At 52.8% G+C, this 14,854-nt stretch overlaps 1 protein-coding gene across 1 annotated transcript in view; it reads left to right on the top strand.

Annotated features, from left to right (window-relative positions):
- Positions 1 to 2,120: 2,120 nt before the first annotated feature.
- The window catches only part of LOC129715301 (aspartate, glycine, lysine and serine-rich protein-like), a gene marked incomplete at its 3' end in the record, with an annotated part of 29,401 nt that continues 16,667 nt past the window's right edge, over positions 2,121 to 14,854 (top strand). Inside the window, exons 1-7 of the mRNA XM_055665162.1 lie at positions 2,121 to 3,396; positions 4,176 to 4,212; positions 5,773 to 5,870; positions 6,218 to 6,343; positions 7,918 to 8,075; positions 8,423 to 8,689; positions 8,772 to 8,907. Coding sequence (XP_055521137.1) covers positions 5,808 to 5,870; positions 6,218 to 6,343; positions 7,918 to 8,075; positions 8,423 to 8,689; positions 8,772 to 8,907 — 750 coding nt within the window. The remainder of the gene's footprint in view (positions 3,397 to 4,175; positions 4,213 to 5,772; positions 5,871 to 6,217; positions 6,344 to 7,917; positions 8,076 to 8,422; positions 8,690 to 8,771; positions 8,908 to 14,854) is intronic.

Here is a 14,854-nt window from a genome sequence, read left to right as displayed (position 1 = left end):
TAACAAAATAAATTGCTCCCCTGGGCTTAAATTAAATATTTGCAGCTTGTAATATTTTTTCTGCAAATAAATCTGGTTTCATCAACGGCTTATTATAAAAAGTTCTGAATGTCGTTTCCCTTGACCATCCTGCTGTATTCAGAATATGGTAAACCGGTACGTCCATTCTCTCGGCCGTTGATGTAGATGCTGCCCTAGTGGAATGATATTTAAAGGTATTAGTATCTATCCCGGCAGCCTTCAGTACCTGTTTGAGCCATCTTGAAATGGTTTGGCTCATTACCCGGCCATGAGGTTTCTTGTGGCTGACCCATAAGGCTTTTTCACTCCCTCTGATATTGTGGGTTATGTCTATGTAATGTTGTAGATGGGTCACGACACACAACCGTGGCTCTGGTGGGTAGGCCCGGAATACCACTAGTGGATTAGCTGTTCCTGGCCTGCTTTGTTTCACCAAACCCTGTATGATGAATGTGATCTGGTCTGGAGTGGTCACCATGTTGTCCAGCCTCAACTTGTGTAGTGACTGGACCCTCTGAGCGGATACGAGTGCCATCAATATGAGCGTCTTTAGTGTAGATTGCTCGAGGCCGAGGGATCTGGCTGGTGGCCATTCCCTGAGGTATGCCAGTACCACACTGATATCCCAAATATGGGTATACCTGGGCTTAGGGGGCTTGATATTATAAATGCCCTTCATCAGTTTTACCACCAATGGATGGGATCCCATCGCCTGTTGTTCTGCTGGTTTGAGATAAGCAGAAAGAGCACTCCGCGCTGTGTTGATGGCACTGGAGCGTCCATCTCTGCAGCTAGGGCTCTGCACAACCCAGCAAATTTGGGATTGAGGGCAGGTCTTATGATTTCCCGCCGGAGATTATTGATCTCAAACTGAGTGTTGCACATCAATGCCAGCACATCCTGCTGGCAGGTATCCATCTCCGCGCTTTCCACAGAACGAACAAAGGCTGTGATGGCCGACGTCAGGAGCCTTAGGATCCGCTGTAGCTTTAGTTCATGGTTACGAATGTGTGACCCCACGTGCCCCCAGATTTGGCTGTTCACACTCTTCACTCTGAGGGCCTCACAGTTCTCTGGTGCTGTGTAGAGTTCTAGAGCCCCAGAAAGCACCTTCTCCTGCAAGGGCTTATTTGAAAGATGATTGATGCTGGCCGCCAATTTCGGTTCCAGCGGTCTTCCAGCACGTGGGGTTGCTACATAGCGGTCCACCACACCCAGCAGGTCTTCCTGCTCCTGCACCCCTTGCATACTCCCGAACTCATCCGCCAGACCCTGGTCACCAATGCTAGCCTCCAGTAATGAGGGAGCAGAGGGCAGTGCACAAGACACTGTGGAGAAGGTGCCTGACCTTCCTCTGCGAGAACACTCTTTCTGCGTATCCCGCTGGAGCATCTGCTCCAACAGCTGTTGTATGCAGCTCAGGCAGCTGTCTCTCCTCCGTTTAGGTGGAGACATGACCCCTCCGACGAATCAGAAATTACCGGCCGGTTAGATTTCCTGGTGGATTTATTCCCTGTCCGCTGTTCAGGCATTAGCGGGACTGGGCTTGGCTCGGTGTCGGGGATAGCGGAACGCTCTATGAGCGGTCCTGCCACCTGTTGCTGCCCCCCTGAGATTGAACGCTCCTCTGGTGGAGTTTGTACGGGGGCAGTTCTCTTCGAGAGTCTTTTCCTAAGTGTATTAATTTTTGCAATAGAACACATACACGACTCTCCTTCTCCGTCAGATTTCTTCCACTACTAAGTATACTTACCTAACGGTCCGTTTTTTAAACTGCAGCGGGAGAGCCTAACCCCAGCTGCTGCCGCTGTTGCACTGCTGGCGTAATGCCGCGCCTGCGCACTGAGCGGGTTCTTCACGTAGTCACTCACGTGACTCCGAAGTAAAATCATGTATTGTCTTTCCGCTGACTGGATAGCTCGCAACAAAAACTTTTCACTGTACCTCAGTACAGGTGAGAATAAACTTAACTGGACTGGAACTGGGGGGGAATGCTAAGCAACCACCCTGCATTGGAACTGCATTGGATCAAACTCATCGGGGATTCTGAAGGGAAATTGACACAGTTTGACACAATCTCAGTTTTCAGAATGCAACTGGTAGACTCGATGAGAAATTCTCAAAGTGGTGCTTTTGAATCTTCAAAGGGTTGTGAAAAATAAAAGCAGCATCACGGGTAGACAGGTTGGTGAAGAAGGCTGGCGTTCATCGGTCAAGGGGATCAGTACAGAAATTGGAACACAAAATGCTGGAGTGACTCAGCGGGACAGGCAGCACCTCTGGAGAGAAGGAATAGGTGACGTTTCAGGTCAAGACTCTTCTTCAGACTGACAAAACTTCACCTATTCTTTTTCTCCAGAGATGCCGCCTGACCCGCTGAGTTACTCCAGTATTTTGTGTCTATCTTCAGTGTAAACCAGCATCTGCAGTTCCTTCCTACACATAGAAATTGGGACATTACATTAGTCATAGAGTGATACAGCATGGAAACAGGCCCTTCGGCCCATCTTTCCCACACCGGCCAACATGTTCCAGCTACACAGGTCCCACCTGCCTGTGTTTGGTCCATATCCCTCCAAACCTGTCCTGTCCATGTACCTGTCTAACTGGTTCTTAAACGTTGGGATAGTCCCAGCCTCAACTACCTCCTCTGGCAGCTTGTTCCATACACCCACCACCCTCTGTGGGAAAAAGTTACCAGTCAGATTCCTACGAAATCTTTTCCCCTTCACCTTAAACCTTTTGTCCTCTGGTTCTCGATTCCCCTACTCTGGGCAAGAGACTCAGGTTGTACAAAAAAGTGGTGGCCAGATTTGGAGTATTGTGTTGTTTTGGTCACTCTGCTAATGGAAAGATGTAATTTAAACAAATGCAGAGAGATTTACAATTGGTGGCCAAAGGGCCCGAACTATAGGAAAGGTACAGGATTAGTTACACAGTTTAGTTTATTGTCACGTGTACCGAGGTACAGGGAAAGGCTTTTGTTGCATGCTGACCAGTCAGCGGAAAGACAATACGTGATTACAATCGATCCATTCACAGTGTACAGATACATGATGAGGGAATAACATCTCATGCAAAATAAACCCAGCAAAGTCCGATCAAAGTTAGTCCAAGGGTCACCAATGAGGTAGATGGTACAGCTCTCTGGTTGTGGTAGGATGATTCAGTTGCCTGATACCAGCTGGGAAGAAACTGTGCCTGAATGGGGAGAAGTGTCCAGGGTCTTCCTTGATGATGGTCTGTGGTGAGGGATGAGGAGGGGTAGTGTATGTGTGCCTGACTGTGCTGTGGCTTTGAGCAGATGACAACTCGCGTGTGGTGCTGAGGGACGGCAACAGTTGTGACGGATTCATCAACGCCAGCTACATCGACGTGAGTCGGCCCTGGGCCGCGGGGTCACTGGGGTCGAGGGATCACATGGTCGCTGTGTCGCCGGGGTCACAGGGTCATGGGATCCGGGACCACCCCCTTGCCAGCGCTGGTGGTGGTGGTGGTGGTGGGGCCCACACTGTGGGGAAGGAATGGATGGGCCGAAAGGTCTCTGGAGAACCCATGTCACTGGCGTGGGCAGACCAGGGGGTAGAGATCCCCACAGGGCATTGCCACACATGACACATGGCCTGGGGATCACCTCCATGCCTGGTGCAGCCGTGTCCCATGCATGTCCCAGCCATGTCCCACATGTGTCGCATGTCCATCCCCTGGGTGTCACATGTCACAAGCATCACGTTTCACACACGTGTCCCAGCTGTGTCCCAGGCAGAGATCAGGGGTAAGTGGGGAAGGATCAAAGGTTGGAGGATAGTGGGGGTGGGTCGGAGGTCAGGGGTTCGTGGGGAAGTGAGAGGTCGGGGATTAGTGGGGAGGGTCAGAGGTCGGTAGTTCATGAGGGAGGGTCAGAGGTCAGGGGTTCGTGTGGGAGGGTCAGCTAGAGGTTAGTGGGGCAGGGTTGGAGGTTGGGGGCAATGGCCGTTGGTCGGGGGCAGTGGAAGGATGTGGGGTCAGGGGTTGGGGTCACTTAATGGTGGTCAAGGGGCAGTGGGGGTGTCAGGGAGTTGGTGGATCGCATGGCGGCGGGTCAGGGGTCAAGGGGTTGTTGAGTGACCCCTGCCCCTGCGCTGCAGGAGACTAATGTTTCTCCTTCCCCACAGGGCTACAGGAAGCCGAATTATTACATCGCCACTCAAGGTGCGTCTGCAGGAGGCAGAGACAGAGAACAGGTCACCCCTGACCCCACTCACCCCTGACCCTACTCACCCCTGACCCCACTCATTGCTGACCCCACTCACTGCTGACCCCATCCACCCCTGACCCACTCACCCCTGACCCCACTCACTGCTGACCCCTGACCCCACTCACCGCTGACCCCACTCACTGCTGACCCCATCCACCCCTGACCCCACTCACCCCTGACCCCATTCTCCCCTGACCCCACTCACTGCTGACCCCTGACCCCACTCACTTCTGACCCCTGACCCCATTCACACCTGACCCCACTCACTGGTGACCCCTCACCCCTGATCCCATTCGCCCCTGACCTCACTCACTGCTGACCCCACTCACTGCTGACCCCTGACCCCACTCACTGTTGACCCCACTCACTTCTGACCCCTGACCCCACTCACCTCTGACCCCACTCACCCCTGACCCCATTCACCCCTGACCCCATCCACCCCTGACCCCATTCACCCCTGACCCATCCACCCCTGACCCCATCCACCCTTGACCCCACTCACCCCTGACCTCACTCACCCCTGACCCTACTCACCCCTGACCCCATCCACCCCTGACCCCATCCACCCCTGACCCCAATCACCCCTGACCCCACTCACCCCTGACTCCATTCACCCCTGACCCCACTCACCGCTCAATGCTGACCATTGACACCGGTCACCCTCCTGGCCTCTGCCGCACTGACCTCATAGTGACCCACGACCCCTGACCCCAGTCATCTCCACACCAACCCTGGTCACCCCAGGCATGCTTGACCCCTGACCCAGGCACACCTCACCCCTCATCCCGGTTACCCCGGCTGACAGGTCCCACCCGCCCCATTGATGACAGAGCCACCTCACCTCTCACCCCACGCTCTACCCCCCCCTCACACCAGGGGTCGGGGGAGGGGGTGGTAGGAGCACAGGGTCGGGGGAGGGGGGTGGTGGGGTGCAGGTTTGGGGGTGTGGTGTGGTGGTGGTGGTGGGGAGGGAGTGGTGGTGGTAGGGGGAGGGGGTGCAGGTGGTGGGGGGGGAGGGTGGGGTGGTGGGGGGGGGGGTGGTGGTGGGGGGGGGGTGGGGGGGGGGGGGGGGGGGGGGTGTGGTGGTGGTGGGGGGGAGGGGGTGATGGTGGTCGGGGGAGGGGTGGTGGGTGGGGGGGGGGGGTGGTGGTGGTGGGGGGGGGAGGGGGGGTGGTGGGGGGGGGGGGGGGGTGGGGGGGGGGGGGGGGGGGGGGGGGGGTGGGGGGGGGGGGGGGGGGGGGGGGGGGGGGTGGGGGGGGGGGGGGTGGGGTGGTGGTGGGGGGGGGGGGGTGGTGGGGGGTGGGGGGAGGGGGGGTGGTGGTGGGGGGGGGGGTGGTGGGTCGGGGGAGAGGGGGGGTGGTGGTCGGGGAGGGGGTGGTGGTGGTGGGCGGGGGAGGGGGGTGGTGGTGGGGGAGGGGGTTGTCGTGGGGAGGGGATGCTGGTGGTGGTGGTGGTGCAGAGGGGCGGCTGGTGCGGGTTCGGTCAGTGGGTTTGAGGTGTTGTGGCATTGACAGGGCCACTGGCAGAGACAGTCGCTGACTTCTGGAGCATGGTGTGGCAAGAACACTGCAACCTCATCGTCATGTTGACCAGGCTCAACGAGCAGGGCAAGGTGCGTGACCCTAATCACTCAGCCCTCTGTTACCCACGGCGACCCGTAACCCCCGCCAACCCCTCTGTGACCCTGCTGACCCCTCTGTGAACCTCGCCGACCTCTCCACGACCCCCACTGACCTCTCCCCTGTGACCTCCACCTACCCCTTCACTGACCCCCATGGTCCCGCCTAACCTCTGCCGACCTGTCTCGAACCCCTGCAGTGACCCCTGCTGCTCTGACCCCTCCTTGATCCCATGGTGAACCCTGCTGATCTGACCTCACCCTGACCCCGTGGTGACCCCTGCTGCCCTGACCCCGCAGTGACCCCTGATGACCTGACCTGACCCTGCGGTTTGTTGCAGCCCATGTTTGAGCGCTACTGTCCAAAGCGGGGGAGCGAGACCTTCGGCCAGTTCACCGTGACCAGAGTCAGCGAGACCAGTCCCGCCACACAGGAGTTCACCAGCAGCACCCTGCGGCTACAAAAGGTCAGGGGGCAAGGGGCAGGGCCTGAGGTGGGCCTGGGATCAGCGGTCAGCCAGGGGTTGGGGATCAGCCAGGGTGGTTGAGAAAGATACTGGGATAGGTGGAGGGGCAGGAAGTGTAGAGAGTGCAGGGACTCTGCAGAAGGACTTGGACAGGGTGGGAGAGCGGGCAGAGAAGTGGCAGATAGAATATAGTGTAGCAAAGTGTGGAGTCATGCATTTTGGTCGTAGGAATAAAGGCGTAGACTAGTTTCTAAATGGGGAGAGAATGCAGAAATCGGTGGTGCAAAGAGGCTTGGTGCAGGATTCCCAATCAGTTCATCTGCAAGTTGAATCGGGAATAAAGAAAGCAAACGCAATGTTAGCATTTATTTCAAGAGGGCTTGTATATAAAAACAGGGGTGTCATGCTAAGGCTCTATAAGGTGCTGGTAACGCCGCATTTGGGATATTGTGGGCAATTTTGGGCACCATATCTGAGGAAGGAAGTGCTAGCTCTTGAGAGGGTCCAGAAGTTTACAAAAATGACATAGGTTAACCTATGATTAGCGTTTGTCGGCACTGGGCCTGTATTCGCTGGAGTTTAGAAGAATGAGGGGGGACCTCATTGAAACATACAGAATAGTGAAAGGCCTGGATAGCGTGGATGTGTAGATAGATTAAACATAGAAACATAGAAACATGGAAAATAGGTGCAGGAGGAGGCCATTCGGTCCTTCGAGCCAACACTGCCATCCATTGCGATCATGGCTGATCGTCCCCTATCAATAACCCGTGCCTGCCTTCTCCCCATGTCCCCTAATTCCACTAGCCCCTAGAGCTCTAGCTAACTCTCTCTTAAATACATCCAGTGATTTGGCAGGGAATTCCACAAATTCACAACTCTCTGGGTGAAAAGGTTTTTTCTCACCTCAGTCGTAAATGGCCTCCCCTTTATTCTAAGACTGTGCCCCCTGGTCCTGGACTCGTCCAACATTGGGAACATTTTTCCTGCATCTAGCTTGTCCAGTCCTTTTACAATTTTATATGTTTCTATAAGATACCCCCTCATCCTTCTAAATGACAGTCCCGCCGTCCCAGGAATCAATCTCGTGAACCTACGCTGCACTACCTTAATCACAAGGATGTCCTTCCTCAAATTAGGAGACCAAAACTGTACACAATAATCCGGATGTGGTCTCCCCAGAGCCATATACAACTGCAGAAGAACCTCTTTTATACTGAAATCCTCTTGTTAAGATTCTGGATTAGTGCGGGTGTCAGGGGTTATTGGGGGAAGGCAGGAGAATGCGGTTAGGAGGGAGAGATAGATCAGCCATGATTGAATTGCAGGGAAGACTTGATGGGCCGAGTGGTATAATTGTAATGGTTTAATGGGTTGAGCCTGGGCTCGGGACGATGCGGGTGTGAAGGGTCTTGGATTAGGGGTTGCGAGTGGGCAGGGGTTGGTGCGCGGGTTTGTGCGGGGGAGGGGGTTTGGCGTGGAGGACAATGCAGGGGTCAGGGGGACGCTGTACCTGGTCTGACCCACCATCACTCCCCCCGTCTCTGCCCTGCCCCCCCCCGTCTCTCCCCCAGGTGGATGCGGTGGACGGCAGCTCCCGGGAGGTGCAGCATCTGCACTACCTGCAGTGGCCAGACCACGGTGTCCCTGGCAACACTATCAGCATCTACCGCATGATCAAGCACATCCACCAGAGCAGCCACAACACCAGGCACATGCTGGTGCACTGCAGGTCAGGGGGGAATGGAAGCTGGGGGGGGCTGGGGGGGGGTGGGGGGGGGATGGGGAGGGAGTGGGGGGGGGGAGGGAGGGGGGGGAGGGAAGGGGGAAGGGGACACAGGGGAAAGGAGTGGGGGGGGCAGTGCGTTAGGGGGAGTGGTGTGGAGGCAGGGGGGTGGGGCAGTCCGATTGTGGGGGTCAGTGCGTTAGGGGGAGTGGTGTGGAGATTCCCAGGGGAGGGTCCCAGCTTGGAGGTGCCCAGTGTGGAGGTGCCCAGTGTGGAGGGGCCCAGGTGGATCCCCATTGTGGAGGTCTCCAGTGTGGAAGCCCCCAGTGTGAAGGCCCCAATATGGTGCCCAGAATAGAGATTCCCAGCCCAGTGGAGGTCCCCAGCTTGGAGGTGCCCAATGTGGAGGTGCCCAGTGTGGAGGTGCCCAGTGTGGAGGTCCCCAGTGTGAGAGGTGTGGAGGTGCCCAGTGTGGAGGTGCCCAGCGTGAAGTTCCCCAGTGTGAAGGTGCCCAGTGTGGAGGTGCCCAGCGTGAAGGTGCCCAGCGTGGAGGTGCCCAGTGTGGAGGTGCCCAATGTGGAGGTCCCCAGTGTGGAGGTGCCCAGCGTGAAGGTGCCCCAGTGTGGAGGTGCCCAGTGTGGAGGTGCCCAGCGTGGAGGTCTCTGTATGCAGGTGCTGACGCGGGTCTCTGATCATTGGCAGTGGCGGTGTGGGGCGGACAGGAACCTTCATCGCCATCGACTACCTGCTGAAGATGGCGGAGGAGGAGGGAAAGTTGGACGTGTTCCGCTGCGTGGACCACATGAGAGGACAGAGAGCTGGCATGGTGCAGACACAGGTGAGGCACGGACACAGGTGAGGCAGGGAAACAGGTGAGGCACGGACACAGGTGAGACAGGGACACAGGTGAGGCAGGGACACAGGTGAGGCACAGGGGTGAGACAGGGACACAGGTGAGGCAGGGACACAGGTGAGGCACGGACACAGGTGAGGTAGGGACACAGGTGAGGCCGGGACACAGGTGAGGCACGGACACAGGTGAGGTATGGACACAGGTGAGGCAGGGACACAGGTGAGGCACGGACACAGGTGAGGCACACAGGTGAGGCAGGGACACAGGGACACAGGTGAGGCAGGGACACAGGTGAGGCAGGGACACAGGTGAGGCAGGGACACAGGTGAGGCACGGACACAGGTGACACAGGTGAGGCAGGGACACAGGTGAGGCACGGACACAGGTGAGGAAGGGACACAGGTGAGGAAGGGACACAGGTGAGGAAGGGACACAGGTGAGGCAGGGACACAGGTGAGGCACGGACACAGGTGAGGCAGGGACACAGGTGAGGCAGGGACACAGGTGAGGCAAGGGACACAGGTGAGGCAGGGACAAGGTGAGGCAGGGACACAGGTGAGGCATGGACACAGGTGAGGCAGGGACACAGGTGAGGCAGGGACACAGGTGAGGAAGGGACACAGGTGAGGCAGGGACACAGGTGAGGCAGGGACACAGGTGAGGAAGGGACACAGGTGAGGCAGGGACACTGGTGAGGCACGGACACAGGTGAGGCAGGGACACAGGTGAGGCAGGGACGCAGGTGAGGAAGGGACACAGGTGAGGCAGGGACAGAGGTGAGGAAGGGACACAGGTGAGGCCGGGACACTGGTGAGGCACGGACACAGGTGAGGCAGGGACACAGGTGAGGCAGGGACGCAGGTGAGGAAGGGACACAGGTGAGGCAGGGACACTGGTGAGGCAGGGACACAGGTGAGGAAGGGACACTGGTGAGGCAGGGACACAGGTGAGGAAGGGACACAGTCCTTCATTGTCACGTGTTCTGAGGTACAGTGCAATTTGATTTAACATGCTGTAAAAACCAAAAAAGCAAAAAGATACAAAAGTACATAAGGATTAAACATAAACACAAGGAGCCCCCACAGCGGCGTGTAAGAATCCCCAGGGCACACAGCATTAGCGGAGACCCACAGCCATTAGTCCAATGTCCGGGCCACACACACGCTCCTTCACCAGAGTCGTACCGACTGCTGTTACTATAACCATGTAACCATATAACAATTACAGCACGGAAACAGGCCATCTCGGCCCTACAAGTCCGTGCCGAACAATTATTTTCCCTTAATCCCACCTGCTTGCACTCATACCATAACCCTCCATTCCCTTCTCATCCATATGCCTATCCAATTTATTTTTAAATGATACCAACAAACCTGCCTCCACCACTTCCACTGGAAGCTCATTCCACACCGCTACCACTCTCTGAGTAAAGAAGTTCCCCCTCATGTTACCCCTAAACTTCTGTCCCTTAATTCTGAAGTCATGTACTCTTGTTTGAATCTTCCCTGTTCTCAAAGGGAAAAGCTTGTCCACATCAACTCTGTCTATCCCTCTCATCATTTTAAAAACCTCTATCAAGTCCCCCCTTAACCTTCTGCGCTCCAGAGAATAAAGACCTAACTTATTCAACCTTTCTCTGTAACTTAGTTGTTGAAACCCAGGCAACATTCTAGTAAATCTCCTCTGTACTCTCTCTATTTTGTTGACATCCTTCCTATAATTGGGCGACCAAAATTGTACACCATACTCCAGATTTTGTCTCACCAATGCCTTGTACAATTTTAACATTACATCCCAGCTTCTATACTCAATGCTCTGATTTATAAAGGCTAGCATACCAAAAGCTTTCTTTACCACCCTGTATATATGAGATTCCACCTTCAAGGAACTATGCACGGTTATTCCCAGATCCCTCTGTTCAACTGCATTCTTCAATTCCCTACCATTTACCATGTACGTCCTATTTTGATTTGTCCTGCCAAGGTGTAGCACCTCACATTTATCAGCATTAAACTCCATCTGCCATCCTTCCGCCCATTTTTCCAAATGGCCTAAATCACTCTGTAGACTTTGGAAATCCTCTTCATTATCCACAACACCCCCTATCTTGGTATCATCTGCATACTTACTAATCCAATTTACCACACCTTCATCCAGATCATTGATGTACATGACAAACAACAAAGGACCCAACACAGATCCCTGAGGCACCCCACTAGTCACCTGCCTCCAACCCGATAAACAGCCATCCACCATTACCCTCTGGCTTCTCCCATTCAGCCACTTTGAATCCATCTTGCTACTCCGGCATTTATACCCAACAGTTGAACCTTCTTAACCAACCTTCCATGAGGAACCTTGTCAAAGGCCTTACTAAATTCCATATAGACATCATCCACTGCTTTACCCTCATCAATTTCCCTAGTAACCTCTTCAAGAAATTCAAGAAGATTAGTCAAACATGACCTTCCAGGCACAAATCCATGTTGACTGTTCCTAATGAGACCCTGTTTATCCAGATGCTTATATATATTTTCTCTAAGTATCTTTTCCATTAATTTGCCCACCACTGAAGTCAAACAAAAAAAAATCTTTATTTAAAAAAAAAAAAAGGCCCTGTTTATCCAGATGCTTATATATATTTTTTCTAAGTATCTTTTCCATTAATTTGCCCTCCACTGAAGTCAAACTAACAGGTCTATAATTGCTAGGTTTACTCTTAGAACCCTTTTTAAACAATGGAACAACATGTGCAGTACGCCAATCCTCGGGGACTATTCCCATTTCTAATGACATTTGAAATATTTCTGTCATAGCCCCGGCTATTTCTACACTAACTTCCCTCAATGTCCTAGGGAATATCCTGTCAGGACCTGGAGACTTATCCACTATTATATTTTTCAAAAGTGTCAGTACTTCTTTTACTTTGAGCCTCATAGTATCCATAGCTACTCTACTCGTTTCCCTTACCTCACATAATTCAATATCCTTCTCCTTGGTGAATACCGAAGAAAAAAAAATGTTCAATATCTCCCCCATCTCTTTTGGCTCTGCAGATAGCTGTCCACTCTGTCTCTCCAATGGACCAATTTTATTCCTCGTTATCCTTTTGCTATTAATATAGCTGTAGAAACCCTTTGGATTTACTTTCAACTTACTTGCCAATGCAACCTCATATCTTCTTTTAGCTTTTCTAATTTCTTTCTTAAGATTCTTTTTACATTCCTTATACTCCTCAAGCACCTCATGTACTTCATGCTGCCTATAATTATTGTAGATCTCCCTCTTTTTCCGAACAAGATGTCCAATTTCCCTTGAAAACCAGGGCTCTTTCCAATTTTTACTGTTTCCTTTCAACCGAACAGGAACATAAAGATTCTGCACTCTTAAAATTTCCCCTTTAAATGTCCTCCATTTCTCTTCTACATCTTTCCCATAAAACAAAATGTCCCAGTTCACTCCTTTTAAATCATTTCGCATCTCATCAAAGTTAGCCTTTCTCCAATCAAAAATCTCAACCCTAGGTCCAGTTCTGACCCTCTCCATAATTATATTGAAACGAATGGTATTGTGATCACTGGACCCAAAGTGCTCCCCAACGCATACCTCCGCCACCTAACCTGTCTCATTTCCTAACAGGAGGTCCAGCACTGCCCCTTCTCTAGTAGGTACCTCTATGTATTGCTGCAAAACACTATCCTGCACACATTTTACAAACTCCAAACCATCCAGCCCATTTACAGAATGTGTTTCCCAGTCTATGTGTGGAAAATTCATATCTCCCACAATCACTACCTTGTGCTTACTACTAATATCTGCTATCTCCTTACATATTTGCTCTTCCAATTCTCGATCCCCATTTGGCGGTCTATAATACACCCCTAATAGTGTTGCTACACTTTTCCCACTTCTCAGTTCCACCCAAATAGCCTCCCTAGATGAGCCCTCCAATCTATCCTGCCAAAGCACTGCTGTAATATCTTCCCTGATAAGCAATGCAACACCTCCACCTCTTGCCCCTCCAATTCTATCACACCTGAAGCAACGAAATCCTGGAATATTTAGTTTCCAATCACAGCCCTCCTGCAACCATGTTTCACTGATCATCACAACATCATACTTCCAGGTGTCTATCCAGGCTCTAAGCTCATCCACCTTTCTTACAATGCTCCTAGCATTAAAATATGCACATTTAAGAAACCCCCCGCCTCTTATTCTCTGTTTATTTCCTTTTTTTTCTTTCTCCTCTTTTGTGTCCGAGTGCTTCCCTTTTCTGCTTCCTGCCTCCCATTCTGTCTACTAGCTTTCTCTATTTGAGTCCCTCGCCCCAACCATTCTAGTTTAAAGTCTCCCCAGTAGCTTTTGCAAATTTCCCCGCCAGGATATTGGTCCCCCTCGGGTTCAAGTGCAACCCGTCCTTTCTGTACAGGTCCCACCTTCCCCAAAAGAAGTCCCAATGATCCAGAAACTTAAATCCCTGCCCTCTGCACCAGTCCTTCAACCACACATTTATCCTCCACCTCGCTCCATTCCTACTCTCACTGTCACGTGGCACAGGCAGTAATCCTGAGATTGTTACCTTTTTGGTCCTTTTCCTTAACTCTCCTCCCAACTCCCTAAATCCTCCCTTCAGGACCTCTTCCCTTTTTTTACCTATGTCATTGGTACCTATATGTACCACGACCTCAGGCTCCTCTCCCTCTGATTTCAGGATATCTTGGACTCTCTCTGCAGTCCCTGTCCACCCGAACATCCAAAAAGCCATCCACACTCGCACTAGACTCCGGGATGTCCTCACATCCCCGCAAACATCGAGAACACTGAGATCACTGCACTCACGGCACTCCCACCGAGTCCTCACCAGTGCAGGCAGCACGTCCACCTTGTTTATCCAGCTAAACTGGGATGGAAGGCAAATAACATTTACCTTCTTTCCTCCTTTTCACCCGCGGTGGGGGCGATCGAATCAACCGCAGTCGGGGCGGTTGTAGCTCCCACAGTTGGAGTCGATTTCCTGCAAACGGACCGTCAGCTCCACGATGTTAGGCCGCAGCACGGACGGAGATACGACAAAAAAGTTTCATCTCCGTCGGGGAAAGAAATAAAAGCAGGCCCCCCCCCCCAACCCCCATCATATCATATCTATCTATCTATCTATCTATCTATCTATCTATCTATCTATCTATCTATCTATCTATCTATCTATCTATCTATCTATCTATCTATCTATCTATCTATCTATCTATCTATCTATCTATTTTTTAAACTCTGTGTGTGTGTGTGTGTGTGTGTGTGTGTGTGTGTGTGTGTGTGTGTGTGTGTGTGTGTGTGTGTGTGTGTGTGTGTGTGTGTGTGTGTGTGTGTGTGTGTGTGTGTGCGTGTGTGTGTTTGTTTGTGGGTGCATGTCAGATTAGATTTTTGGCCTTTGATTCCTTGGTCTGCCAAAACCACATGCAAAAACTCCAAAAATGTTTCCATTTCACTAGCGATTTCGCTTTTACATTCGCATATCCGCTCCTCATTACATTTAGACATTTTTCGGCACACATTCTTTTTTAAATCCTTCCTCCCCCCTCTCCCCCTCACTCATTTTTTCGCCTCCTGCTGGCCAGCCACCATAACGGCTGCTGCCGCCCGGCTCTCCTCCAAAAAACGGCGAACATTTTTCACATTTCATTAGCGATTTTCGCTGCTGCTGACCGGCTCACCTCCACGCCCCCCCCGGCCCGGCTCTGTCACACTGGCGGAAGGCACAGATTGGCTGGTCCCCCGCAGCTGTTCGCCGTCCCCGCGGGCTTGCACTCTCCGAAAATCCCGCGTGTCAGCGGCCTGTCGGCCCGCAGGCGCATTGAGGGCGTACGCAGCGTCTCAACGTCGTATGCAGCGTCTTGACGTACGCAACGTCTTGACATACGCAGCGTCTTGACGGCAT

This window comes from Leucoraja erinacea, unplaced genomic scaffold (genome assembly GCF_028641065.1).
Source record: "Leucoraja erinacea ecotype New England unplaced genomic scaffold, Leri_hhj_1 Leri_1103S, whole genome shotgun sequence".
Classification (NCBI taxonomy): Eukaryota; Metazoa; Chordata; class Chondrichthyes; order Rajiformes; family Rajidae; genus Leucoraja; species Leucoraja erinaceus.
Note: the sequence above shows the minus strand (reverse complement) of the source record. Positions and strands in the feature narration are given on the sequence as shown.